The sequence below is a fragment of the Heterocephalus glaber genome, unplaced genomic scaffold, assembly GCF_053883595.1.
Source record: "Heterocephalus glaber isolate CG9 unplaced genomic scaffold, H.glaber_assembly_v1.0 deba00001687, whole genome shotgun sequence".
NCBI lineage: Eukaryota > Metazoa > Chordata > Mammalia > Rodentia > Bathyergidae > Heterocephalus > Heterocephalus glaber.
Window position 1 is genome coordinate 12,636,065 of NW_028258412.1, and position 27,916 is coordinate 12,663,980.

General features: G+C 49.0%; 2 protein-coding genes across 13 annotated transcripts in view; one reads left to right on the forward strand and one right to left on the reverse strand.

Moving 5' to 3' along the window:
• Window positions 1-27,916, forward strand: part of CUNH12orf43 (chromosome unknown C12orf43 homolog) — a 40,673-nt gene that overhangs the window by 8,910 nt on the left and 3,847 nt on the right. Inside the window, exon 6 of one of the 2 annotated variants that reach the window (XM_004843643.3) lies at window positions 1-27,669. In XM_004843643.3, the coding sequence (XP_004843700.1) occupies window positions 1-301 (301 nt within the window). In that variant the 3' untranslated portion in view covers window positions 302-27,669. The remainder of the gene's footprint in view (window positions 27,670-27,916) is intronic. The other variant, XM_087198473.1, reaches the window with a different exon arrangement.
• The window catches only part of Hnf1a (HNF1 homeobox A), a 27,193-nt gene continuing 1,481 nt past the window's right edge, over window positions 2,205-27,916 (reverse strand). The window contains exons 2-11 of one of the 11 annotated variants that reach the window (XM_021257345.2): window positions 17,902-18,101; window positions 10,024-10,210; window positions 9,366-9,607; window positions 7,688-7,839; window positions 7,376-7,556; window positions 6,283-6,474; window positions 4,771-4,895; window positions 4,537-4,681; window positions 3,662-3,745; window positions 2,205-3,054 (exon numbers count right to left, since the gene is read on the reverse strand). In XM_021257345.2, coding sequence (XP_021113004.1) covers window positions 2,927-3,054; window positions 3,662-3,745; window positions 4,537-4,681; window positions 4,771-4,895; window positions 6,283-6,474; window positions 7,376-7,556; window positions 7,688-7,839; window positions 9,366-9,607; window positions 10,024-10,210; window positions 17,902-18,101 — 1,636 coding nt within the window. In that variant the 3' untranslated portion in view covers window positions 2,205-2,926. Of the gene's footprint in view, window positions 3,746-4,536; window positions 4,682-4,770; window positions 4,896-5,361; window positions 5,508-6,282; window positions 6,475-7,354; window positions 7,557-7,687; window positions 7,840-9,365; window positions 9,608-10,023; window positions 10,211-13,794; window positions 13,924-17,901; window positions 18,102-23,344; window positions 23,462-27,916 lie in introns of those variants that run through there. The other 10 variants (XM_021257344.2, XM_013071723.3, XM_087198470.1 and 7 more) reach the window with 10 other exon arrangements.

Genomic DNA, 27,916 nt, shown 5'->3' on the forward strand with positions numbered 1-27,916 from the left:
CAGCGAGGAGAGCGCTGAGGAGTGGCAGCGGTGCCAGGAGGCGGCTGTGTCAGCCAGTGCCATTCTCGAGGAATCAGCTATCCACGGCCCTGACCACAGGGAGAAGGAGGTCAAGAAGAAGAAAAAGAAAGCCAGGAAGGCAGTCAGCATCGACCCGGCTGAAGCCACCACCCCAGCCAGTGGAGCAGCGGCCCAGAAACAAGAGAAGGAGTTGAGTGTGATCAGCAGGGACCAGGTGTCACCTGGGACCAAAAAAAAGAAAAGGAAGAAAAAGGCGAAGGAGGCCAACAAGGCTTCCTAGTGCCCATTAGCAAAACGTGCAGCCACTGTGCTTGCAAACTGACCCTGGTCTGTGGGTGCCGCACCCCCTGGCTCCAAGAACGAGGCTCCCAAGGGGGACAAGCCAGTTCCACACTCACCTCTCCAAGTTCAAGCCCTTGGCTGGCAAGTCGAGACTCGGCCCTTCTGTGTTCCTATTGAGGGTGCAACAGACCTGTAGTTCCAGAACATTCTGTGGCCTCAGTAAGGTGGAATCCTCCAGCCATTTAAGACTAATGGCCAAGTAGTGATGCCCCTACCTCTCCAAGACAGTCTGTGGTGGGCAAGTAAAGGGAGACTTTCACCGAATGTGGTAGCACATGCCTCTAATCCCACCACTCAGTAGGCTGAGGCAGGAAAATCTCCATGAGTTCAAGGCCAGCCTGGAGCTACACAGTGAATTCAAGGCCAGCCTGAACTATATATATAGCAAGACATATGGGAAGGGGGAAGACCTTTCTCCCTTTGCAGCTTAATGTGAGAGGCAAATCTGCAGAAAATGAGGGAAAGATGGCTAGGATGTAGCTTAGTGGTGCCGCACCTGCCTGTCAAGCACGAGGTCCTGAGTTTGAGCCCCGGTACTGAAAAAAAAGAAAATGAGGGAAAAGGTCCCCAAGATGCCAAGGCCCAGACAAACATTTATACTTCTCCCTCCAACTTACATAGAATTAACAGGATATTTTCAGGAAAAGAAGGAGAGAGGTTTTTTCCCTTCTGTTTTCCAGAATTCCTTTTCTGCACGTTGTGATTTTACAGGCACAATGTCTCTGAGCCAACTGGCCCATCAGAAATGAGTTGTCAAGGGGCCCAGAACTCGGTGCTGCCTCCTGTCAATGCTGAACCTTACAGGGACCTTTTGAGTAAACATCGTGTGTAGGACCCACCCGCCAGCGGTCCAAGATCCATTCCGTCACCCCTGCCCAAGGTTCAGGAAGTGGGGCAGCACTTGTGGACTAAGTTCCGTCCAGAGGGCTCTTCTGCAGCAGATGCCCAAGGTTAAGGTGGAATTCAGGCCTCCTCACCTTGCCTCAGTCTCGGGCAGAAAAACAGGTGGAGCCAGGCGTGGTGGTGAAGGCCTGTGACCCCAGCACTCTGGGAGGCTGGGGCAGGAGGATCACAAGTTCAAGCCCAGCCTGGGCACCTTAGTGACTTGGTGAGACCCCATCTCAAAATAAATTTTTAAAAAGGACTGGAGATGTAGTTCAGGGCAGAGGCCCTGCCACTACAATCCCTAGTACTACAAAAAGGAAAAAAAAACATGGTGTGGGAGTGTGCCCTGAAGCCATCCCTGCTCAGGCCCCTGGCCCGCCTCAGTGTCCCTCTGCCTGCCCGTCCTACCCCCAGCTGGGTGACTCATGGACAGACAGGAAGTTTCTGTACGTTTCTCATTGACTTTACTAAAAGTTAAATAAATGTCCAGCCTCACTCGTAACTGGCTACAAGCTGCCGAGGGTACAGCTCTCCCTGCACCCCTTCCTCAGTCCCAGCTGCAGGCAGCCCACGGAGGGTCAGATTCTCTGCAGTGGGCCCAAGGAGATGAGGCCACATGTGCCCTGGGTTCTCATGGCTGCCTTGTCCCTTCGGACCTCAGACTCCTCAGGGTGGCTGCCAGTTGCCTGGGGCTCCCAAGCATTGTCCCGGCCACACAGGTAGCTTCTGTCTGCTGATTTGCCACCCTCTGCCTCCAGACATAGCTCTGCCCATTGCTTGGGCTCTTGCTTCCCACTGAGCTCAGCAGCATCCCTCCCAAACAAGGGAAGGTTTCATAGGTCCCCGAGTCTCCAGAAGCTGCTGCAGTGAGACCTGGACTTGGCACAAATAGGGCACCCACGAGAGCAAGGACAACTTCTTAGCCCTGAAGTGGTCTTACAAGCAGAGGCAAGATACCAGGCTGGCATCAGAAGGCATGATGATGGGGGAACAAAATGTTCAGCGGGCTGGGGAGGGATGGCTCAGGATGAGGGAGGCTGGGTACCCCACTTGTCTGCCCAGTTAGCTTGAGCCCTCCCAGGTGTGGGCATCGGAGCCCCAGGCCCTGGCACAGAGCAGTCACTGGGGAAGTGAACAGCAGGAGGTGGTGCAGAAGGACACACAGGCATGGGATCACCAGCTGGAAGGAGCTGGGGCAGGGTGGAGTGGCCCGGTGGGTCCATCAGTGACAGCATGACCACGTTGATCCAGGGCCTCTTGGAGCTCAGTGAGTCACAGCTACCCAGGCTTGGGTCCTGAGAGCTATGACCACCAGGGGTTCACTTGGCCCGAGGGCTCCCCACAGGCCCAGGCTGGTGGTGCCAGGGTCAAAAGCTGTCCCCTCTGGTTCCAAGTAACAAGTTTTTTGTCCTAAGCAACCGGAAGAGTCCCTGCAGAGTCCCTGCAGCTCTGCTGCCCAGCTTGCCATCGTCCCTTCCTGTGCAACTCACAGCCCTCCTCAGGTTGAGACACCTCATCTGTCCCCTTTTGATGCTGGCAGAGCAAGGTGGGGACCAAGACACAGATTTCCAGGGAGGGCAGTGGAGGCCCATGTAGCCCCAGGCATCCATGGCAGCTGCTGTCCTCACTCCCCAAGCAGGCAGTGCAAGGTCCAGCACCCGGGAGGCAGTTGCCATAGTTACTGGGAGGAGGAAGCCATCTGTGTGGAGATGAAGGTCTCGATGACACTGTGGCTGGATGGCAGCAGGTGGCTGTGGCCGTTGGTGGAGTCGGAGCTCTGGTACAACACCAGGCTGCTGGAGGACACTGCAGAGACAAACCAGGCTGCTGGCTGCCGTCCAAGCCCCCCAACCCCTCCCCAGCTGCCTGTCCCTAGGGGTGCTTGGGACAGGAGAAACGAGGCCTCCCCAAAGCCAAGCCTCTACCTTCAGTTCCTAACAAGGGAAGTCTCCAGCCAGGGTCTGGGGCCACCCCAGACCCTGGAGAAGTCCTAGCCAGATGGTGTGGTGTGGTGTGGTGTGATGTGTGTTAGCTCAGCCAGGCTGAATCACACACTCATCGAGGTGTTGTTGGGAATGTACTTTGTAGACCTGGTTAACACTTGACAATCAGCTGACTTAAGAGAAGCGAGCCTCAATAACGTGGGTGGGCGTCCTCTAATCAGTCAAAGGCCTTAAGGGCAGAAACTGAAGTTTCCCAGAGGCTGCAGAATTCTGTCTCAAGATTGCAGAATTATCTCCTGCCTGAGTGTCCACCTGCTGCCACTGGCCCTGCAGATGACAGACACCAGCCCCCACCATGTGAGCCAGTTCCTTAGGGGAAATCTCCCTGCCGTATCCTACTGGTCCTGCATCTTGGGAGAAGCCTAACTGATGGACATGGTTAAGAGAACCAGCGGGCTTTGGGGTTGGACCTGGGTTCAAGTCCTGGCTCTGCCACCCAGTAGCTGTGGGAGATGAGACACGTCCGTCACCTCCTTGAGTGTCCACTTTCTCATCTGTAAAATGGGGACAATAATGCAGAGGCCTCATGGGGTAAAGCACAGAGTTGGCTCATGGAGTCCCCTCAGTAACTGACACTACAACCATCAGGGTGGGAAGGGGGAAACTGAGGCTTCTCGAGGGCAGCTTGCCCAAAGGCAGAGTTAGCCTGACCCCAGCGTGCCCACTCTTGACCATGACATTGTATGCAAAGTAAGAGCCTCCAGGGTTGCTGGGGACAGAAGTGGGCAGAGTGGGATGGTGGGCCCATTTTCCCCCACAGAGGTTGGCTTTCTTTTTTTTTATTTCACTTTTTTTGGTTTTTTGAGGCAGGGTCTCACTCTGTAATTCAGGCTGGCCTTGGACTCAACATGTCACCCAGGCTGGCCTCAAATTCGAGGCACTCCTCCTGCCTCAGCCTCCCGTGCACCACCACTCCCAACCCTTAGAAGTTGGATTTCTGTATGAAAGATTTCTGTGTTCTAGTTTTTAAATGTTGTTTTCTGATTTAAAGACTATAAACCTTGAGCCGAGCCAAACCAAACACATTGTGAGTCACATCTGGCCCACCGCAAGCCCAGTTTACTGCTCGTTGTTCCCCTCTGCTGCCTCTTCCAGTTACCTAGTCCCTTTCTCGGTCAAGCCCTGAGCTCTTCCTGTAAGTCCAGCCCTGTATTCCTGCAGCTTCGCACGCTGCTTACTGTGTTGGGCTGTGTTTAGGAGACAGGGATCCCCCCACACCACCTCCCCTCCATCCACTGCACACACTGCCTACCCAGACGGGGGGTCATCCACAGAGGGTGCTCACCTGTGGGGCTAGTGCTGAGCCGGTGGGCAGGCTGCAGATGCTGGATGCCACCAGGGTCCTGGCTGGGGATGTGGATCGTGGTGGCTGGGGACACTGGTGCATGAAGCCCCGACTCACTGGAGGCCTCCGTGTCTGAGGTGAAGACCTAGGGGACCAGAGCAGCCCCCTGAGCCCCTGGGCATGAAGTTGGAGGCTCAGATAGGACCAGGGAGGCTGGACAGGCCCAGGCCTTACCTGCTTGGTGGGTGTGAGGCTGGCGAGGGCGCTCAGGTTGGTGGTGTCGGTGATGAGCATGGTCTGCTGAAGCAGCCCGGTGTGCGCGTACTGGGCCACCTCAGGCTTGTGGCTATAGAGGGCTGCTGGAGAGAGGGAGAGGGGAGGATGCAGACATGGTGCCCTGGGCCAACCTAGATGCCACCCCCACCAGAGGCCAAGACTGGTGCTCTGGGGGAAGTGGGCACAGGACCCATTGAAGGGCCCAGTGGAGCAGTAGTTGGGGACCCATGGCTGATTTCCAAAGCTGGGTCCTCCAGAGACAGGGAATAGATCCCCTTTCAGTACAGTGCCTGCTCATCTGGGATTGATGGCGGACAGCCTAGGGAAGCTCAGGAACCAACTGCAATTCCTCTTGTCACCTGGTGACAGCCAGTGTGACAGGGAAGCAGAGGCACAGGTGCAGTGCTGCTGTACTAAGAACAAGCTCAAGTGCTATTGGACTAGGCGCAGGGGCTGCTATACTAAGTGTGGGTGCCTGGGAAGGAAGGGCAGGTGGCCTGTGAGCCTTAACAAGGAGAGAGACGCCTCTCCAATATGTAATCCAGTGTTTCACCTGCAGCTCCCCATCCCAAGAAGCAGACACTCCACTCCCACTGTATTCTCACAGTGACTCAGATACACACCTAACACTCTAGGAGGCTGAAGCAGGAAGATCACAATTGGATGCTGGGGATTTAGCTCAGTGGTGCCACCACCTGCCTCGCAAGCACAAGGTCCCGAGTTCAGTCCCCGGTACAAAAAAATAAAGATCACAATTGGAGCCCAGCCTGGGCAACTTAGTAACTTAGACTGTCTTAAAAAAAAAAAAAGCTGGGGATGTACTTCAGTGAGAAAGCCCTGGGTTCAAGCCCCAGTAGCACACACACAAGCACAACACCCACATGCACACACGAATACATGCACTTTCAACCGTGCACACACACAGACATACACAGGTCCACAACCCTTTTCCCCAATCCTAAATTCCAAAAATATCTGAAGTCAAAAGATTTCTGTAAGGTTGACTTCAGAACTTGTTTGATGGCAAAACCCCACCTGAGCCGAGCATGGGGTCAAATGAGTCTTTAGCCTGCTTCATGGAGCTCACCGCCTACTGCAGCCACAGTAGCGTTTGGAGGCCAGGGTGGCACCCAGGCCCTGTATGGGCCATATGTGATGCACAGCATATCCACCAAGCTAAGGCTTCCAGAGAAAGGGCTGAGACCTGTGCCCCTACCCATGGACGTGCACACACAACTGGGAATACAACCAGTGAACCACTGGAAGCACACATTGAAATGGGCTAACAGGCATGTGTGTGCACACAGAACTAAGCAGCAGTACGTGTCATGGAGCTGTATTGTGGCCCAGACACCCTCTGGCACAGATGTACTGGCACTTGTACCAGACACACGCACAACGCCTGCTAAGCCACCTCCTTCCCCCACACCATCCACAGCCAGCCCCCCACCCAGGGCAGGGGGCACTCACCGTGGGGGCTCTGCAGCTGAGCCATGGTCGCCATGAAGGGGTTCTGGGCTACGTGGCTCTGCACGGGTGGCATGAGAGGCTGCTGGTAAGAAGGGTGCAGCGGCTGGGAGAACTGGACCGGCTGCAGGGTAGTCAGGCTGCTGCCCATGCTGTTGATGACAGGCACACTCTGGGCCTGAGTGGAGGCCAGGCCTGGGGCAGGAGGAGCAGGTGTAAGCCAAGCCTCCCCCACCCCCGTGGGACCATCCTGCCTTCCTGGAGCCCAGGGTGTGCACTGGGACCTGCCACCAACCTAAGTGACCCCGGCAAGTCACTCCCTTTCTGTGAGCCTTTAGTTCCTTATGTGCCCCAGTGGGAGAGGCAGGCAGTGACTAGATCAAAGGTTGTCCAACTGGGTTCCCTGGAGGCTTGGGGTTCCCGAGCAGTGCAAAGGTCCTAGAGTTAGCTCTCCACCCTCTTCTTTTCTCTTTAATATTGAGCAATATCAAATAGTCCCTGCAAATTAAACCTTTCTGGGCTTAAGAAAAAAGCTACAAAACATCTGTCCCCCTTACCCTATTCGATTCTTTCCACAGACTCCTTTTTTTTTTTTTGGTACCGGGGATCGAACTTGGGTCCTTGCGCTTGCGAAGTAGGCAGCAGAACCACTGAGCTAAATCCCCGGCCCCTTCTTCTTTTGAGACAGAATCTCTCTATTAGTTCAGACTGGCCTTGAACTCACTATGTAGCCCACGATGGTCCCAAACATGCAGTGATCCTGTCTCAGCCTCCTGAGTGCTGGGATGACTGGCGTGCACCACGATGCCCAGCATCCCCACAGACTTCTGATGTTCTAAAGTGTTGCAGAATTTCTGCATTATGCGTATCGCCTGCCTCCCCACTTGGCTCTCTGAGATGTTGGCCTGTTTGGTTCCCTCACATATCACTGACGTAGGGTACCGCCTAGCCCAGTGGCAGGGCATTTTGCATGCATGTTGCATGAATGAATCCCGGGAGTTCTTCCCAGCTCCTCAATTCTGTAGGAACCCCATTACCCACCCCCAGGTCCCCCACCTGCCCCCCACCAGCTTACCAATAACCAGGGTGGAGGCACCTGTGTTGCTGAACGTGGGGCCCAGAGAGGCAGGCTCACCAGGCCCAATAGTCATGACACCGGGCAGTGAGGCCATGATGAGGTTCTGGGGCTGCTGGTTGAGGCCTGGGGATGTCTGTTCCAAGCTATGCAGAGCTGTCAGGGTGCTGACGGGGGGCAGGGGCCCCCCAGTTGCTGAGACCTGCAAGGGGAAGCCAAACTGAATCGAGGTGGATCCCCCCTCACACCGCTTTCCTGGGAACCACTCCAGTGTTTACCATCCAAAGGAAAATGGAGTTGGCAGGGTTTTCACTACAGATGGGGGACACTTACCAGCTTGGCTTCAGTGCTCAGCAGGCTGTGGCTGGGCTCCAGGCCTGTGGGGGACACTTGGTGTAGGGGTGTAGACACTGTCACTAAGGGGCCACCACTGCTCGAGGGCACCTCTGCCGCCTCACTGGCCGCAGGCTGTCCATAGCGCACGCCTGGAGTGGGGAACAGGGTCCAGCATCAGCACCCATTTCCTGAGCACACCTGCCCCAGGCCTCAGCACTCCAGTCTGTGCCGGTTTGCTCAGGCCAGTTGCCCCATCTTTCTTTACGCAGCCCCGAAACGGCCTGAGCGTCATCTCAGGCCCCGCCCTGCACTGGCTGCTTCTCGCTCCCTGAATACAAGCACCACACTGCATCAGCTCTGCATCCACTCTTCCCAGCATGACCTGACATGCAGTAGGTGCTCAATAAAAGATAATGGAATGAAACTGAATTGAGGCTCACGGAATGACACTGAAGTGAACTGAGCTGAATAGAAGGAACTGGAATTGGTTGAATTAAACCAGATTTAAGTGAACTGAACCTGAAATCAGTTGAGCTAGATTGAGTTGGAGCAGAGCTGGATTGAATGAAATAGAATTGGAGTACATTGAATTGCATTTTACAGTCAGCCCTGCATCTATGGGCTCTACATCCTTGGATTCAATCAACTGCAGATTGAAATATTTGGAAAAAAAACAAGTGTACTACACAAGTTCAGTTTTTTTCTTGTTATTCCCTAAACAACACAATGTAATTACGTAGCAATTACATTGTAAAATATAATAATGTACAGATTATTTAAAGTATATGGGAGGATGGGTGTAGATTCGACACATATATTGCCCCCCAAATATATAATAAGGAACGTGAGTATCTTTGGATTTGGGTATCAGCAGGGAAGCCTGGAACAAATCCCCTACAAATACCAAAGAATAACTATACAAAATTAACTGAATTTCACTGAATGATGTTTAAATTAAATGGACTGAATAGGAATTGTTTGGATTAAACTGTGCTAAATTTAAATGAACTAAATTGGATTATAATTCATTGAACACAAAGGAATTGAGTTGAGTTTTAACAACTGAATTGAACTGAGCTGAGCTACAGTGGTTTAAACTGATAGATTTGAAATGAATGTTAAAGTGAGATGGCCCAGGTCAACCGGGGCTGAACCGAATAGGATGGAGTGAAGCAGGGTGCACAAGCCTCGGAATGAGCAAATGAGTAGGAGGGGCTGGTGTGGAGTGAGCTGGATGGAGTGGATGGGGTGGAGCAGCTGGAGTAGGAGCAACAAAACTGTGGGATGCTGTGGAGTGGAGGGAATGGAACAGATCGGGTAGAGGGTTACACAGTGGGTGGAGAGCGATGGAGTGGCATGGACAGAATCAATGGAGGGTGTGGATGGACCATTGTGGGATGATGTGGAATGCAGGGAACGGAGTGCAGTAGATACGCTAGAGGGCTGTGGACGACTGGATGGAGGACAGTGGTTGGAGCAAAGAAGCATAGAGTGAATGCAGTGGAGTGGACGGTGTCAAAGAAGTTGCATGGTGAATGGAGCAGATGGTACCAAACTGAAGTGCTGAGAGGTCTGGGTGGCCAGGGCCACTGGGCCATCCCCCCAGCTCTACCTTCCTGGTTTGTCCCTTCTACTTGCTGTCCCATCTCCCACCACCACCACCGCCAGCACTCACCGTGGACCTTACTGGGGGAAAGAGCAGATGGTGGCAGGCCAGGGGAGCTGTGGGCCGGCAGTGCGGGCCCTGGGCCTGGCCCCGGTGGGGGCCCGCTGTATGTGTCCATGGCTAGCTTGTGCCGAAAAGCTTCTTCCTTGCGCCGGTTGGCAAACCAGTTGTAGACACGAACCTCGGTGACGAGGTTGGAGCCCAGCCCCTGTGCCTGTGATGGTGACACCCCTCTCTGGATGCACTCTGCCCTGCAGAGGTGACCACCCATGAGCCTCCAGGCCAGGCTCAGAAGAGCCCTCGCCTGGGGGTGGGGGAGGGTTCTGAGAAGTTGAGCTCTACCTGTTTGGGGCTGGCAGATCTGGGTTTCAGCACCACTTCTGCTGTGTGACCATGGGCAAGTGACTTAGCTTCTCTGACCTTAGTCATAATGTGAGCAAGATAGCCATGGGGTTGTGGAGGGGATGAAATGAGATGACTGGCCCCCAAAAGGGTCTCTTGGGTGGGTGGGGGATCCCAGGGATGGAGTTAAGTTCAAGACACTGAGCAGACATTGAGTCTGCTCAACTTTCTGGCCGAGACTAAACTGACTGACAGCAGGAGCTGTCCAGGACTGGGGAGCCTCCCCAGGGGCCCAAGACACCCCCACCACCCGCCAGCCATCTACCGATTGCACTCCTCCACTAAGGTCTCTCGCTCCTCCTTGCTGGGGTTCTTCTGCCTCTCGTAGGCCTGGAACAGGATCTGCTGGGAGGCTGGGCCCCACTTGAAACGGTTTCTCCGCCCCTTCTTGGTAGGCAGCTCATCACCAGTGGGCTCTTCGATCAGCCCACCCTGCCCTGCATGGGTGAACTCTGTAGGCACAGAGAGCCATAAGTGGGCCACCGACCAATCCATCTTCCCATGCTAGGTCACACGACCAGCCCCAATTCTCTCCATTCCCAGGGTGCTGAACCAGTTTTACAACTAGAACTCCAAAATCATCTAATCTGGGAGTGACAAACATACAGCACACATACCACCATTTCCTTAACCTGTGCCCGTGGCAGACATGACTAATCAACTCTTGCATGCTTCTCCACTGAGCTAAGATATAATCTCCCCAGCCTTCTTAACACAAGGCTCCAGTAAGTATTAACATTTACTCAGATTTGGTATATTTACTCTCCCTGTAAAGAAGATGAGGCTTAGGGAGGTTGCATATTTTTCCAGGATGGCACAGTAGAACAGAAACATGGAGCTTTATGTCCTGGGTAGATTCAGAGCTCTCATCAGTTCTCCAGACTTGGAAATCAGGCTTGAAATGCAAATGTTGGCCAGGAAGAAAGAGAGCCGGCCAGCCCTTGTCAGCTGGCTCCACTTTATTGGCAATTAGTCCATCAGCCCATCCCTGAGCAGGCCATGAAGAGAATGCGAAAGTCAAGTGCCCAGGGATTTTTGTGAGCACAGAGAAGAGCCCTCACCATCTGAGTGCTAGGCTCCAGTGCTCCAGGGAAGGGCAGGGAGCTGCCAAAGCCAAGCCTTGCCTGCTGCTAGAAGCCCACCTGGCCCAGATTTCAGAGTCGTCTGCAGCTGTGCTTGCACACTCATTCACACCTGCTCCCATGGACTCAGATATCCACTTCGGGCAGGGGGACCTGGGGATTGAACCCAGGGCCTTCACACTGAGCCACATCCCCTGCCCTTTTATTTATTTTTTAATTATGAGACAAGGTCTCGCTAAGTCTCCCAGGCTGTGCTCGAACTTGCAATCCTCCTGCCTCAGTCTCCCACAGTGCTAGGATTGCAGGTGTGCAACACCACACCTGGCTTTCATTTTGCCTTCTAGCTGTACCACAGGATGGCTCCAGGCTGGCAGGGGCCAGGACCAGAACCTAGGATACAAGACACTGTGACTTGACCCCCAAAACCTAAAAGATTGCAGCCTAAAAGTTACCCCAACCAGGCCATCAAAAGTCAGGAAAACATAAAAAACTGTCGTAACCAAGGACCCTTAGGAGGCACAACTAAATATAATCCACCCACATTGTGTGGTGGTGAGGAACCTGAATGAAGGATAGACTTTACTTAACAATAACGTATCAGCACTGGTTTATTAAATGTACCAAGCTAATGTTAATAATAGGGAAAACTGGCTGAGAGGTATATGAAAATTCTCAGTACAAACTTCCTAGTATTTCTGTATATTTACATGTGTTTTAAAATTAAAAGTTTGAGTTTTTTTAATCCCAGCACTCAGGAGCCTGAGGCAGGAGGATCACTGTGAATTCAAGGCCAGCCTGGGCTCCATAGTTGAGTTCAAGGCCAGCCTGAACTACACAGTGAGACCCTGTCTCAAAAAAAAAAAAAAAATTTGAGTTTTTAAATTACCAAACAGGCAAAGCAGATAACCTTATGCAATTGTGGAGGGTGGGGAGAAATTCAGAGAACATCTGGCAGGAAGACCACCTATAATAATATAATAATAACAGCTAATGCTTTTGCTTTGTATACGCCAATAAATTTCATTTTCAGGACACTCCTCTATGGTAGAGGCTACTTTATCCCTACTGTGTAGATGTGGGAAACAGTCACAAGAAGGCTGGAAACTTACTGAAGTTAATGCAGTTGATAAGTAGCAGAGCCAGGATTTGAACCTGAGCTTACATTTAGATACCCACCACATTGCCTCTCATAATTAGGACATGTCCCAGCTACTCTGGAGGCTGAGGCAGGAGGGTCACAAGGTTGAGGCTAGCCTAAGCAACTTAGCAAGACTCTATTTCAAAAATAAAGAGGGCTGAAAAAATAAAATTAAAAGAGCTGTATGTCTATAATCCTAGGACTCTAGGAGGCTGAGGCAGGAGGATCACAAGTTCAAGGCCAGCCTGGGCAATTTACCAATACCCTGTATAAAAATTGTTTTTTAAAAGGTCAGAGGAGGTAGCTCAGTGGTAGACCACTTACCTAGCATGCATAAGACCTTGAGTTCAATCCCCACTACCACAGAAAATGATGATGATGATGATGATGATGATGATGTTGGCAGACATGTTAATCACATTTGCTGCTGCTTTGATAAAGCCCCATCCAGTCAAACATCTTATTCATTCATTCATTCACCTGCCTTTGATTGCATAGTGTCATTTCCTTCTGCCAGAAACAACACCCTATTCTCCTCAGGAATATCCCTTCCTCCTTCTCAGCCACCTGGATGAGGTGGGGTACCTCATGCCAGCCAACAAAAATGCCACATGCCCCTGGCCACTGGGACTGGCTCCTCGATCTTATTTTCAATAAATAATGCTGAGTAGCCAATTACATAAGAGAAAAAAATGAATCCTGGGCACTGGTATCTCCATCAGTAAGCTGAGAGGAAAACTAAAGGCTGAAGCAACTTGTAAAGAAAAAGTGAATCCTGATTTTCTGTCTCAAATCCTACATTTAAAAAAAACACTTCAGCTAGATTGTGGCTCTAAATGTGAAAAGTAAAATAAAACTAAATATAAAATAAGTTCACAACCTTTGGGTGGACAAAGATTTCTTAAACTGAATATAAAAAGCACTAACCATAAAGTTAAAAATTAATATCTTCTGCTCATCAAAAGACATCAGATTTAGAGAGGATAAGGTAAACCACAGAATGGGAGAATATATTTGCAATGCATATATTTTTGAAGGGATTTATAATTGGGTTGTTTTTTAACTCCTACAAATACATCAGAAAAAAAAAAAAGCAGACAGCCTATGAGAAAAATGGGTAAACTCCTCAAATAGTTACTCCTTAAAGAAAGTCTCCAAATGTCCACTGACCATATGAAAAGACACCCACCATAAAGAGTTATCAAGGAAGGGGCCAGGGATTTAGCTCAGGGGTGCCACCACCTGCCTCGAAAGCGAAAGGTCCTGAGTTCAATCCCTGGTACTGCAAAAAAAAAAAAAAAAAAACCACACATCAAACTAGATGTGGTGGTCCTTGTAATCCCAGAACTTTCAGAGGCTGAAGCAAGAGGATCACAAGTTTGAGGCAAGCCTGGGCAACTTACTGACTTAGACTCTGCTGGGGATGTGACTCAGGGCAAAGGCCCTGGGTTCAATCGCCAGTACTGCAAAAAATAAAATAAAAGTAAACAAAGGAAATGAAAGTTAAAACTACTATGCAATAGGGCTGGGGATTTAGCTCAGTGGTGCCACCACCTGCCCCGCAAGCGCAAGGACCCGAGTTTGATCCCCAGTACCCCCCCCCAAAAAAAAAACTACTATGAAATACCAACACATAGCCATCCTGGCTAAAATGAAAATGACTGACATTACTAAGTGTTGGCAAAATTCCAGGAGCCCCTGGAAGGTTCCAATCCTGCTGATTGGAATTAATAACTATTTAACAGTGTCTACAAAGCCAAACTTATGTCTACTCTTTGACTTAGCAATTCTGCAACCAAAAGAAGTATATACACACCTTTAGCAAAAACCATGTACCGAAATGTTCATAGCAGCCCTGTTCACAATAGCAACAAATCAGAAGCAATCCACATGTCCATCGAAGAAGAAATAATAATATATTGTATCCACACAATGGAATATTCACACACAGGAATGAGAATGGCCAATCTATAATGACAAGGAGCCACATGAATGAATCCACAAACATATGGAGTGAAAGAAGCTGCTGTTTTATATAATTTAATTTGTATAAACTTCAAAAACAGCCATAATTATGATGACAGAAGTCAGGATTATTGATTGCTCCTACTGAGCAGGGATAGAGCTACTGGGGAGCTGGTAATGCCTTTTTTATTGCGTTGGTAGTTACATTTGGTGTGTTCACTTTGTGAAATTCACTGAGCTGTACGCTTAAAATTTGTACACTTTTTCTATGTTAGACTTCATTTAAAAGTTTACACTATTAAAAATAGAAAGAGTGGGCCAGGGATTTAGCTCAGTGGTTTCACTGCCTGCTGTGCTAGCGCAAGGACCCAAGTTTGATCCCTGGTACCGGAAGAAAAAAAAAAAAGGAAAGAAAGAAAGAAAGAGTCCATTGAACTGAAAGTATCTGAAAGGAGGAGTTTGGGGCCAGGGATTTAACTCAGTGGTTCTGCCACCTGCCTGGCAAGCACAAGGTCCTGAGCTCAATCCCCCGTACAAAAAAAAAAAAAAAAATAGCTGAAGAAAGGAGTTCTTTTCCCTCTGGGCTTGCTAAGCTGGCAGGATGGCAGCCCAGAGCTGGGGGACCCACCTGTCCGTATGAGGAGAGTCGGCCAGAGAGTAAGGGCAACATAAGAGGAATAAAGAACCAAGAGATGCTGTGCAGACATCATTTGAAACCCTGAATCTAGCTATGCTTGAATCAGCCCTAGACTCACATTCATGAGCCAATAGAGTCTTTGTTGTTGTTGTTGTTGTTGTTTAAATCTATTTGAATTGGGGTTCTGACCCTTGTTATTGAAAAAGTCCTAATCATTCAGGCATATTTTGAATATGCTGCATCTCAAATCCTCCCATTTCTCTTTTAAAGATAAAAATTCTCAGGGGATAGACATTTGGGCCATAGTTTGCTTCTTTCTTCTCAGCTCCAGGCTGAAATCTTTGATTACATTTCTAACTGTTAGAAAGGGAAAATGCACTTTCCGCAATATTATCAGTTTTCTTCCAGTGATAGTTTTGAGAGAAGACCATCAAATTCTCTCAGAAGCTAAACCCAGTCTAACAGATTTTCAAAATAAATATTTATTGTTTCTTCTCATACAAATGAAAACAGTACCAGAATGTACTGTTATGTATTATTTTTCCGAGTGTGTATTACTATCAGTAGAAAGTGAACCAGCCAAGTGGGTTGAACATACACTCCTGTAATCCCAGCACTCTCAGGAGGCTGAGGCAGGAGAATTATGAGTTTGAAGCCAGCCTGTGGTACAGAGTGAGTTCAAAGCCAGCCTGAACTACATACTGAGACCTTGTCTTAAAAAACAAACAAACAAAGCAACCCCTCCAATAACTGAGGTAAAGGGTAATAGGCATGGAGTAAGAATCAAGAAATGTCTATTATAATATATAACAAATATTACCAATAATTATTTATATATTAATTATATGTTCCGTATAAATTTTTTAACAGTGATCTATACTGTTCATGATTGTATAAATTTTTTTTTCAGTGCTCAGGACTGAACATAGGCCCTTATGGATGCTAGCTAAGTGCTCTACCACTAAGCCACACTCCCAGCCTCCTCCGTTTTTCCTTCTTTTGAAGCAGGGTCTCTACTAAACTGCCCAGGCTGGCCTTGAACTTGTAATCCTCCTGCCTCTGCCTCCCAAGTACCTGGGATCACAGGAATGCTCCACCATTCCTGTATCCATCAAGGATTGTAAAGTACCAACATTTCACTTCTGGGAATTTCTCCTACAGACAGGCTCACATGTGAGCATGAGCTCATATCTGTAACCGCGGACTGGAAAACCTGCAAAAGTTCTTTGGTAGGTGACCAGTTAAACAAATCATGTCACCTGCAAATGGCAGCCAGCAGCCCCTAAAACAAATAAAGTCAACCAATTTCTCAATACCGATGTGAAAAGATATATAAGATTTATTGCTAAGAAAAAAAAGCAAAGTCCCAAACATTGTGTGTACTATGCTCCTATGAGCTAAAAAAAACCTATCTATAGCTAGTGTGTACATAAACTCTCTCTGGAAGGAGATCAGAGAGCCCGGGAATGCCAGTGGTGCTTTAGGAGCAGGATACCTATTTGGTTTTGCTTTGTTTCTATTTGTTGCTTTTTGTTGTTGTTCTGTTATTGCTTTTCTGGGGGTTGGGGGTTTTGTTTTTTGGTACTAGTGATTGAACCCAGGGCCTTCACACTGAAATGCACCCCCAGCTCTTTTTATTTATTTGGAGACAGGATTTCACTAAGTTGCTAAGTTGCCCAGATTCGGCTCAAACAAGCCATCCTCCTGCCTCAGCTTCCCAGAGTGCTGGGATTGTAGGTGTGCACCACCCAGCCTGGCTCTTTTCCTTTTTAAAGCAAGTGTGTATTTGCTTTTTCCAAAAACTGGAAAATTAGCCAGTAGGTGGTGAGTGCTTAGAATCTCAGCTCCTGGGGGAAGGGGATGCACTGAGGTGGGAGGACCACAAGTTTGAGGCCAGCCTGAGCAAATTAGCAAGACCTCATCTCAAAATAAAAATTTTTTAAAAGAGATGGGAGTATAGCTCAGCTGTAGAGTATTTGTCAAGCACACATGAAGCCCTGCGTTCCACCCCCAGTTCTGGATTCAATCCCCAGAACCATTTTAAAAAATAGAAAAGCCAGGTGTGGTGGCACACGCCTGTAATCCTAGCACTCAGGACGCTGAGGCAGAAGGATCGCCATGAGTTCAACGCCAGCCTGGGCTACATAGTGAGTTGAAGGCCAGCCTGAACTACACAGCAAGATCTTGTCTCACACACACACACACACACACACACACACACACACACAAAACCTGGAAAATTAAGAACTATCAAAAAGTTTTAGCTAGGCATGCTGGTACATTCTTGGAAGCTGAGGCACGAGGATTCAAGTTTGACTTAATGAGGCACTGTCTTAAAACAAACAAACCAGGGCCAGGGATTTAGCTCAGCAGCACCGAGCCTGCCTTGCAAGCACAAGGTCCTGAGTTCAATCCCCAGTACCAAAAAACAAACAAACCAAAAATCAGGGGAACGGGGCTGGCATGTAACTTAGAGCAAAGACCCTGGGCTCAATCCCAACTACAGAAAAAAGAAAGTTTTCACACCTAGATAATTGCTCAAAAGTGTGAAAGTGCACTTGAAACTTGGGGAGTCAAAGGCCTGGATAACCAGGTGTGGTGGCACATGCCTGTAATCCCAGCACTTGGGAGACTGAGGCAGGAGGATCACTGCAAGTTCAAGGCCAGCCTGGGCTACATAGTGAGTTCAAGACCAGCCTGAACTACATAGCAAGACCCTGTCTCAAAAGACAAACAAACAAACAAAACAGAGGCCTGGATAAAGAAACTCACCACCACCTGAGTAATAGTGCCCTCAGCTCTTTCTGGGTTTGTGGCAGAGGTTCCCTGAGTGTACACCTTGCGTCGGAGCCTTTACTCACGCTGTTCCTCTTGCTTGGAACACCCTTTCCTGTGTCTCCGTGAGTCAAAATTTGACTCACAGTGTAAGACCTAATCTAAAGGTTGTGCTTCTAGTATGAATCTTCCTGAGCCCTCTGCATCCCTGACGTAGGATAGATTACCCTTCCCACCACAGCCTGTTCACCACTTGGAAATATTTTAATACTCTGCACTGGGCTTGGCACAAAGTAAGTGCTCAATAAACACAAGCTCTACTGTTGATGTTGTGTGGGAGGCAGACATGAGGACATCCATCTTTAGACGCCAACTCTTCTGCCCTCCCCAGAGTGCCCTGTGTGGAACAGGTCGTCGACGATTGTGGAATCCCCCTGACTTCCCCTCCATCTCCTGTCTGTGTAAGGAGGAGGGGTGAAGTCCCAGCCCCACCTGAGTCAGGAGAGGCCCAACCCCGCAGGGAGGACCGGGCTGGGTCGTACTTACGCTGCGCCACCTCTCGCTGCTTGCGGACGTACCAGGTGTACAGCGCGGCGCGCTTCTGCGTCTTCATGGGCGTCCCCTTGTTGAGGTGCTGGGACAGGTGGGACTGGTTGAGGCCGGTGGTGTCGACCACCTCCCGCTGCGGAATGTTGTGCTGCTGCAGGTAGGACTTGACCATCTTTGCCACGCGCCATGGGTCTTCCCTGGAAAGGGGATAAGGACAGGGTCTGCTCGGCGGGTGCTCACGGATCCTGAGGCTGGCGTCCTCTCTGTGCGTGGGGATTGCGGGTGAAAGCAGTCACGCAGCCGAGGAGCCTCAGCTGGTTTCGGGAACAGCGAGGCCAGGGCCCAGCCCCGTGGACACACAGACACACGGGTATGGGGAGGCATGAAGAGACTTCTGCCGGAAGCCAGACAACCCTGGGAGGGAGAGTCCTCACCTGTGTTCCTCCATTAAAGTTCCTCCCCACATCCTACCTGGGGATGTTACATGTGTCTTCTCCACTGTGAGAAGTGGAGAACACCTCAGGGCAGCAGTGGTCTGGTCTTGGCACCCAAAATGGGCCTGACTGTGCCACTGATGCGTACATAAGGGAGGGGACAGATGGGGGAAGGGGAAAGTGGATGATGGGAAATTTATTGGAAAAACAAAAACAGAGAGCCAAGTCTGGTGATGCACACCTATAATCAAGGCAAGGCAAGAGCATCTCAAGTTCTAGTCCCACCTAGATAATTTAGCAAGACTTTGTCTCAGAATAAAAACTGAAAGGCTGAGGATGTAGCTCAGTGGCAGAGCACCACTGGGTTTGATCTCCAGTGCCACACATACACCCAAATGAAAAAAAAACCAGAAAAATGTGGATTGTTCCAATTTATAGCCAGGGCCACTGAGGCTTAGAAAGTTTGTGTCACTTGTATCTCTTAACCAAGGTCACAAGGCCAGCCTCACAGACTCCTATATTATCAAAAGGGATTCAGTTCTAAGTCAGTTGATCAGGCAAAACTCACACAGGATCAAAACGCCTGATGGTGTGCACTGGGCCCTTGGCAGCAGCCTGGCTGGTTTCCCAAAGCTGAGGGCAGGCAGCTGATTTTCCTGTGGGGTTCAGGTGACGGTTATGGGCTGGCACTCAGAAGCCTCCTTGTGTCAAAACTGTATGTGTTCGAGCACCAAAAGCTCATTCTGTGCACTGAGATTCTTCCAGTGACACAAGGGACTGGAGGCATCTGTGATTCACGTCCCTGTCCTTTGCTGTGCATGGGTCTCCCAGTGGGGAGTGGAAAGGATCAGAGTACACACACCACATACTGTAAATTCTCTTCCTCTCCTACTATCTCAACCCTCCCACTAAAGACAGGCAGGTATCAAATGAAGCTCAACCCAACAGTGCTAAAACAGGAAGAACTGAGGGGTTTTGGGGAGGGTGTCCATATGTGTGTGTGTGTGTGTGTGTGTGTGTGTGTACACATCGCTGGAATTGAATCTGGTGCATTCTTACTGAGCCACATCCCCATCCCTTTTTATTTCTATTTTTATTTTGAGATAAGTTCTCAATACGTTGCTAAATTGCTCAGACGGGCCTCAAACTTGCAATCCCCTTGTCTCAGCCTCCCAGAGTAGTGGGATTACAGATGAGCACCACCAGTCCCAGCTCAGAACTGAGATTTGAACCCAGATCTTTGTGATTCCAAAGTCTATGTTCGCCTCTCCCTGCTTGACACAGAAATCTGCTTCTAGAATCAGAGCCTTCTGATATTTGCCTGTGTGACAAATGGCACATGCTGCTCATTGCTGGCCACACCTTGAGACTAGAAACAACCAAGAGACCCAGCAAAAGACACCTGCGCCTCCTTTCTGTCCCCCATGGCAGGAGCTCTGCATGTAGCCATGCAGATGGTTCATCTGGTATCTGGGAGTCAAAGAGGCTTTCCACGTACAAGTGGACCACTGAGCTATGACCGACCTCACATATGAACAATTTGGGTTACGACCGGAATTTTAGTTTTAACTTACACCCAAAGTCTTAAGTTAGGACCTGAATGCCAGCCACTTGTGCAGTTGTAATCAAGGACTCATGATGCCAGAAAATCATATGTAAGGATACATGAGCATCAGTCTGAGCCCAGATGCACATGTTTTGGGACATGATTTTGGTCAGTGTTTATATAATCGTTACAAATGCTATCAAAATGGCCCCCAAAAAGCTAGAAAAAAGCTAAGGAAGGAATAGAAGGTAAAGAAAACAATTACGATTGAAAAGAAGAAGAAAATTGTGGAGAAATATGAGTGGCATTCATGTGACTGATCTTGTTAATATGTACAGCATGTTGAAATCCACCATCTCAACAATCTTACAGAGAAAAGATTTGCATAAGGAAGCTATTGCTGCTAAAGGTGTTACTTAAATTAGTAAGTCATGATCAACAGTGTTAGATGCGGTAGAAAGGCTATTATTAGTGTGGATAAACAAAAGGCAGATGGCAGATCATAGCCTATCTGAACCTATAATTTGTGAAAAAGCCAGGGCTATAAAATGGAGACCTGATAAAGTGTTATCCATCAATAAGTGATAATGGTGAAATATTTCATGGCAGTAAGTGGTGGTTTCACAATTTTAAAGCATGCAGGGGATTTAGCTCAGTGATGCTGCCACCTGCCTCAAAAGCACAAGGTCCAGAATTTGATCCCCAGTACCAAAACAATAAATAAAGCAAGAACTTGGGTTCATAGAATAACTGGGCATGGTGAAACAGCCAGTGCTGATAAAAGGGCTGCTGAAAAATTACATACACCACTTTGAAATGATGACACAGAGAAATGGCTTATGCTCTCATCAGGTTTTCAACTGTGATAAAACTGGCCTTTTCTGGAAAATTCCCAAGGGGACATACATTACCCAAGAAGAGAAGAAAATACCAGGCCACCAGCCTATGAAGGATACGCTAACCTTATTGCTATGTACCAATGAAAGTGGTGACCTCAAGATAAAGCTTCTCTTGGTTTATCCCTCTGAGACCCCCTAGAGTGCTCAGAAAACATAAAGTCATGAAGAATAGGCTAGGGGTCATGTGGAGATCAAACACAAAAGCCTGGGTAACAACAGTACTTTTTCTTGAGTGGATCAGGGAAGCTTTCTGTCCTACCGTTAAGAAATATCTAGAGGACAAAGGTTTACCACTCAAGGCTCTCCTCATCATGGACAATGCTCCTGGTCACCCACGAGATTTGGAAGAAGAATTGGCTGAAGAATTCCCATGGTTCTCAGTTGAGTTCCTCCCACCTAATACAACTCCTGTACTGCAGCCTATGGACCAGCAAGTTATAGCTAATTTTAAGAAGCTATACACAAAGGAACTGTTCCCAAAGTGCTTCCAGATGGTCTCAGTTACAGATTTAACACTTAAAGAGTTCTGGAAGGAACATTGCAACATTCTTTCCTGTGTGGGGTTAATTGAGAAATCCTGGGCCAATGTCTCTCTAAGGACACTGAGATCTGCCTAGAAGAAAGTGTGGCCTAAAATTATACGGGAGAGACTTTGAAGGCTGACTTTCAGAGGCCCCTGAGCCTTCAATTGCCCCCGTGGTTGATAACACTGTCACTATAGCAAAGTCCGTAGGCTTGCGTGGGGGGTGATGTTGAGAAACTGGTGGAGGAACACTCAGAGGAATTGTCTACAGAGGAACTTCAGCAACTTCTGCCTGAGCAACAGAGAATGGTAGCTGAGGAGCTTTCTGAAGAGGAGGGGAAGTATCAACAATCAGTGCAGCAAAATAAAGGAAATCCTGAAAAAATGCACAGAGCTACACACAGTTGTGGAGCAGACCCACCCAGATGGAGAAAAAGCCAATCCTTGCACTCACTTGCTTAATGACGAATCATGTCATACTACAGAACAGTGTTAGATAAAAGGCAGAAACAGACAACCTTAGACCAGTTTTTAGTTCTGAAAAGGTTGAGACCTAGTGAGCCAGAAGCAGGTCTAGTGGGATACAGACTCCCCCAAGGAGAGAAAGGACCCCAGAGAGCCGGATTCCTGATGTTCTTATGGAAGGGGATGCTCCTTCCAAACAATACCCACCTTCCATTTCCTCCTCCCTTCCTGCAAGCCGAAGATGTCAACTTGAATGGTGAGTACAGTATGAAATTGTTGTTTCTGGTAAACTAGGCACATTTTATAACTTTTTGGTGAATACACTAGGAAAATTTTTGGTGTTTCTGGTAAACTATGCACATTATACAACTCTTTTTTATTATGAAAAGGTTAGTTAAGGGGTCTTTGGGAGGTTCGAAACACATTATGGGTATTTTCATTATTTCCTATGGGAAAAACAGTCTTCACTTACAACCAACTTGAGTTACAACCAACCCTCGAGAACAAATTGAGTTCATAATCAAGGCTCCACTGTATTTGCCTGTGTACATACAAAACACCAGAGGACACACAAGGACTTGGAGACCCTGGTGCCACCAGAAGGGAAAGGGGTTCTGGGGACAGTTCTCTATGTAGCTCTCTGTCCTTTCTAAAGTATGTTTCTCTTATATGAGAAACCCAAAGCATACAAAATTTAAAGAGCAAAATAAAAGACAGATATAGGAAACAGGAAGATAGATCTTCTGCAAATGAGAAGAGGATCTAGAGACGGAGGGAGGGAGAAGCAGAAGAGGAAAAAGGGAGTAAAGAGAATTGAGATGAGTTTCCACCTCCCCATGATGAATGGAAACATTGTGTACTGCAAACGTGGACTAAATGTTTGTTTAATTTAAACACGTACTGACTTTAAAAAGAAGCAGAGAGTTGCAAGTTCAAGGAAGGCCAGCCTAGGCAACTTAGTGAGATCCTGTCTCAAAATAAAATTAAAAATTTTTTAAAGTTTGGGGTGTGGCTTCATGGTAGAGCATTTGCCTAGCAAGCACTAGGCCCTGGGTTTTATCCCCAATATCACATACATACATAGATAAATAATGCAATATATCACAATATTATGTAATATACTGTAATCTGTACAGTGATCCCTTGATATCCTGAGGAGAACAAAACCCACCAATGTTCAAGTGCCCCATATAAAAGGGTGTGGTATTTGCATATAACTTCCACATATCTTTCTGTGGTCTTGAAATCACTCTCGGTTACTTACAATACTTAATGCAATGTAAATGCTATAGAAATACATTGTTTAGAGAATGGTGACTTAAGTCTCTATGTGTTCAGTACAGGTACAATTATTTTCTAGTATTTTCTTGTCTTCATGTTTGTTTGTTTTGGGAGTACTGAGGATCAAACCTAGGGCCTCACACGTGTTAGTCAAGCACTCTACAACTGAATGACAACCCTAGGCCATTTTTCTGATTTTTTTCTCCCAGTACTAAGGATTGAACTCAGGACCTTTGCAGTAAGCTATGTCCCCCAGTCAATTTTGTATTTGGAGACAGGATTACTCACTTACAGTCTTCCTGCCTCAGCCTCCCAGAATGCTTGGATTACAGGCATGCGCCACCACATCCAGCTATTTTCCACCTCCAGTTAGCAGAATTCACGGATTTGAAACTCATGGATTCAGAACCTGTACATCAGGAGGGCCAACTGTTAATAATATTCAAAACTAAATTGTAAGCCAGGCACGGTGGCACAAGAGCTGTAGTCCCAGCACTTAGGGAGACTGAAGCAAGAGGATCACAAGTTCAAGCTTAACCTGGGCAATTTAGTGACTTGGGGAGACCCTGTCTCAGAACAAACAAACAAAACAAAACAAACAACAATAAAAGTAACAGCTCCTTCCTGGCCCATGCCTTCTCAGATGTGAGGGTACAGAGACAGCCATCATTGTAAGCTTTAGCTTTGACCCTCTCACTTCCTTTTTTTTTTTGGTTCTGGGGATCGAACTCGGGTCCTTGCACTTGCAAGGCAGGCAGCAGAACCACTGAGCTAAATCCCCGGACCCCTCTCACTTCCTTTTTATGGGGGATTCCCAGATAGGGAGAAAAAGTAGGTGGAGACAGACAGATTTAAGTTGGCCAGAAGCAGATACATCAAGTCCCTCTGCATGCAGAATGATAATGGTGACAAGGAAAGTTCCTTGAGTATCTACTGAGCCAGCCCTGTGCTACAGGCTGGCCATTTAAATCTCACAATGACCCTAGGAAGGAGGAATGACATGGTTGCCTGCTCCCCAGGTGAGAAAACTGAGGCTCAGAAAGAAAGGTGAAGTCATTTGTCCAAGGTGACCTAGCTGGCGTTTGTGGCACAGATCACAACTTCAAGGTCAGCCTGGGCCACTTAGCGAGACCTTGTCTCAAAATTTTAAAAGTCTGGGGATATGTCTGAGCTATAGTGCTCCCCTGGGTTCAATCCCCAGTACTGAAAAAAACAACTATCGTGGTGCTGGGACCCCCAGGCCTCCCCCAGCTTCTCTCTGCCCTGCCTTCAGGGGCTCCTGGGGGCCTCTCTTCTCCACCTGCCCCCGTCCCGGGTGCCAGTCAGAGCTAGGAGTCAGAGCTAGGAGGGAAGGGCAGTCCAAAGTCCAGCCTGTGCTGCCAGCAAACGTGTTTATCTGACGGCCTCCCTCCTCCTGCAGCTGCAGTCATGGCCTTCTCCTCCCCTCCCTCGCCCTCCCTGCCCCCCTCCTTTCCAGAGTGGATAGTGTCATGGCGTCGCTTCTCTTCTAGGCCCAGACTAAAGATTCACTTTCTGCCACTGTCCCTTGGATATTTATATTCCCATTCATATTCTCATAAAGCCTCTCTCTCTCTCTCTCTCTCTCTCTCTCTCTCTCTCTCGCTCTCTCTCTCTCTCTCTCTCTCTCTCTCTCGCTCTCTCGCTCTCTCCCCACTTCTCCCACACCAGGTCAATAAGTCAAATAAAAATGAGATAAAACCAAGGCCAGCCACCCCCCCATAAACAGGCTACGCTTGTTATAAAGACCACACATATATCTGAACGGGAAAATGGGAAGAGAGAGTGGTCAAGTGATTCAAGTGAGCTACGAGGAACTTGACATTTTAAAACACTTCCTGGTAGAGTTGGACAACAAATTCAAAATGGCAACAACAAAAGTGAATTTAAAATGCCAGTGAGCAGACAGAAAGCCAAGAGGGCCTGTCCTCCCCTTTTCTGGGAGAAGTCATGTGTGCCAGTTTTTTCTAGAAGCTACTGAGTCAGTCTCTCTGGCTCTGGCTCTTTGTCTTGGTTGCTCGTGCTCTCTCTCTCTCTCTCTCTCTCTCTCTCTCTCTCTCTCTCTCTCTCTCTCTCTCTCCCTCCCTCTCCCTCTCTGTCTCTCCCTCTCTCACACACACACACATCTTCCCCAACTCAGAACTAAGAGGCCAAAGCTCCAGGCATAATTCCCATGATCCACCTGCCTGTACGTGGGGTAAATCCAAGTCTGCCTCATGCTGCTCTCCAGAGAATTAAATGAGTTCCAAATGGGGATGGAGGGTTTGGAGCAGGGTCAGGCCCATCATAGGGTTTAGTAAGTGAACAATATCATTGTCATCCTCATCATCTTCACCAGCAGTGTCATCCCGTGGTCTCCTAGCCCAGGAAGGGTGAAGATCTGCCCATACCCTGTCTCTTGCCTCCCGCCCATGCAGGTCAACCAGATATCCAAGGTTTGGAGGCCTTTGCTCTCTGGTATCCAAGGTTGTGGAGCCCGGAGGCCGCTCTTCTGGAAGGGGAACCAGATTCTCAGTGTGAGGGGCCTTAGATCTGAGTTCAAATACCAGCTCAGCCATCCACTATTTGAGCAGCCCTGGGAAGCTACTTAACCTCTCTGTGCCTCAGTTTCCTCATCTGTGAGATAGAGCTAAAGATATTTCACATTGCAGAGATTGTCAAGAGGAAAAAATGAATCGTATGCATTTGTAATCCCTTCTTGTGCTCTAAAACACTGCACAGAGGTGGGCGCAGCCTGAGTTGAATCTCGAGAAGGATGGGATGGGAGGTGAACCTACAGGTGAACCTATGCAACCTCAAGGGAGCTGGGCAGTGGGGCAGGAGGACTCAGGCACAAGTCCCACCCTTGCTACTCAGAAGAGCTAAGTAGGGGCCAGGGATTTAGCTCAGTGGTTCTGGCACCTGCCTCCCAAGTGAAAGGTCACAAGTTCCATCCCCGGTACAAAAAAAAAGAAGAAGAGCTAAGTCACTTTGCTTCTCTGAGCCTTAACTTGCTCATCTGTAAAACAGGACCACCTAAAATGATAGGGCCAGCTTTCATTTATTACACGTACTACATATGCAGTTTTGCAAGTATCATGCTGTTTAATGCTCTATTAGTTTCATCTCAGGAAACTGAGGTTCAGAAAATGAAAACCATCTGTCTGAACTGGAAAGGGGCGAGCTGGGATGGGATCCCAGGGCCTCTGTCTATGTTGTCAGATCCTTTGTCCTACCTCGGCTATGGTCTTTCTAGGTCACAGTCTCCTGGAGCTGCTTGATGGGGAGAAACAGAGTTTCCAGGTTGGGATTTTAACTGCTCAAGGACAAAGAGGACCTGTGAGGACCGCCAGGAAAGAGCTCTCATTCCTGGTCGCTTCCTTAGCAAGGGCAGGAGGTGTTTTCAGGGCCTCCGATCACCCTGGTCACTCATCCATTCGTTCATGCTGTGTGTCAGACATGACACATTTCAAGGGTATGTGTGGTGAACAGGGCATCACAGGCTTTGCCCTTGAAGAGCTCCCTATTTTCCGGGCAGGAGACAGAAAACAAGTAGGATAATAAAACGTAATGATAAAAGACAAGTGAAAGTACTGAAAGAGAGAGTGCCTGGGGATGGGGCAATCAGGGAGCTGAAGGAAGAGAATATTTGGAAACAGTGCCAAGCAGGAGAAGCCATACATGCAAAGGCGCTGAGGAAGGAATCAGCCAGTGTCTCCAGGGACAGCCAAGCCAGTGTCAAAGGAAGAAACTGGGTGAGGAAGAGAGAGGTCAGGGAAGTCGGTGGGCCTCAAGGGATAGCACCAAGGCAGGGCATGGAGATTTATTCATTGTCTAGGTTGGGAAACTCAGGCAGAGGAGAAGAGCCCTGCCCAAAGTCTCTTCTCTGGATTAAGGATAGAGATCTGAGGGGAGAACTCAGGCTCCTGCTGTGGCCTCAAAAGTGGGGCACCCCTGGGAGGCCCAAGGCTCCTGCCTCTTCCCAGACACCATCCTCTCCAGAGAAACAGCCTCTCCGGGGTGTCTCAAGTCCACACCATCTCTCCAGCCTCAACCTTCCCACCCCCCAGGCCTTCACTGGGCTCCCCCAGCCCTCTCCCTGGGGCTCGGTCCCCTGCCGAGACGAAAGGCCCCACTTCTATCCCTGGGGCGTTTTTCAGATCCCCTTTGTTACCTGAACAATAAGTAACCCAGGTAGTTAGTTATAAACTCTACAGGAACAAGGAGCTGGTTGATAATTTATAGCAACATCTCAAATTTAAATGGAAAGTAAATAGCATGCTGTTAGCAGTAAAGAAAACCCTCTCGGGGTGCAGGGAAGCGCTCAGCCCTCCTCCCTGCCTGCGGCCTCACTCTCTCCCCTGCCCCTTCTCCCAGCCGGGTCTGAGCCCCTCTCCCCTGGGGCTCCCTGCTCTCCCGGCTTTTGCACCCTCTCTCCATCTTCCCCTTGTCCTCTCTCTTCCTCCTGCTCCCCGCTGCTCCTGCCTGGGCTCCCAGGTCTCTGCTCGTCCCCAGGCAGCACTTTGCCCTCTACTCCCTCCCTCGAATGCTGAAGACCAAGCCTCCCCCATCCCACCACCCCACGAAAGGGCTGCCGGTCAAGAGACCCCACCCCACCAGGTAAGATGGCCCTTGGCATCCCTTGCCCCGATCCATACCCCAAAGCCCCTGACCCGACCTGGGCCCCAAGCCGGCCAGGGCCGGCCCCACCCCATCCAGGTCGCCCTGGGTCTGGTGATGCCTGGCCCTTCGCCCCTCCCCTGCAGCACAGAAGCCCTTTGCCCTCTTCTTCCTGCCAAGTCAGGGGGCCCAACGGCTCCCCTGCCCCCTGTCCAGGGCCTCAGGAGGCTCCCGGACACTTCTGGGA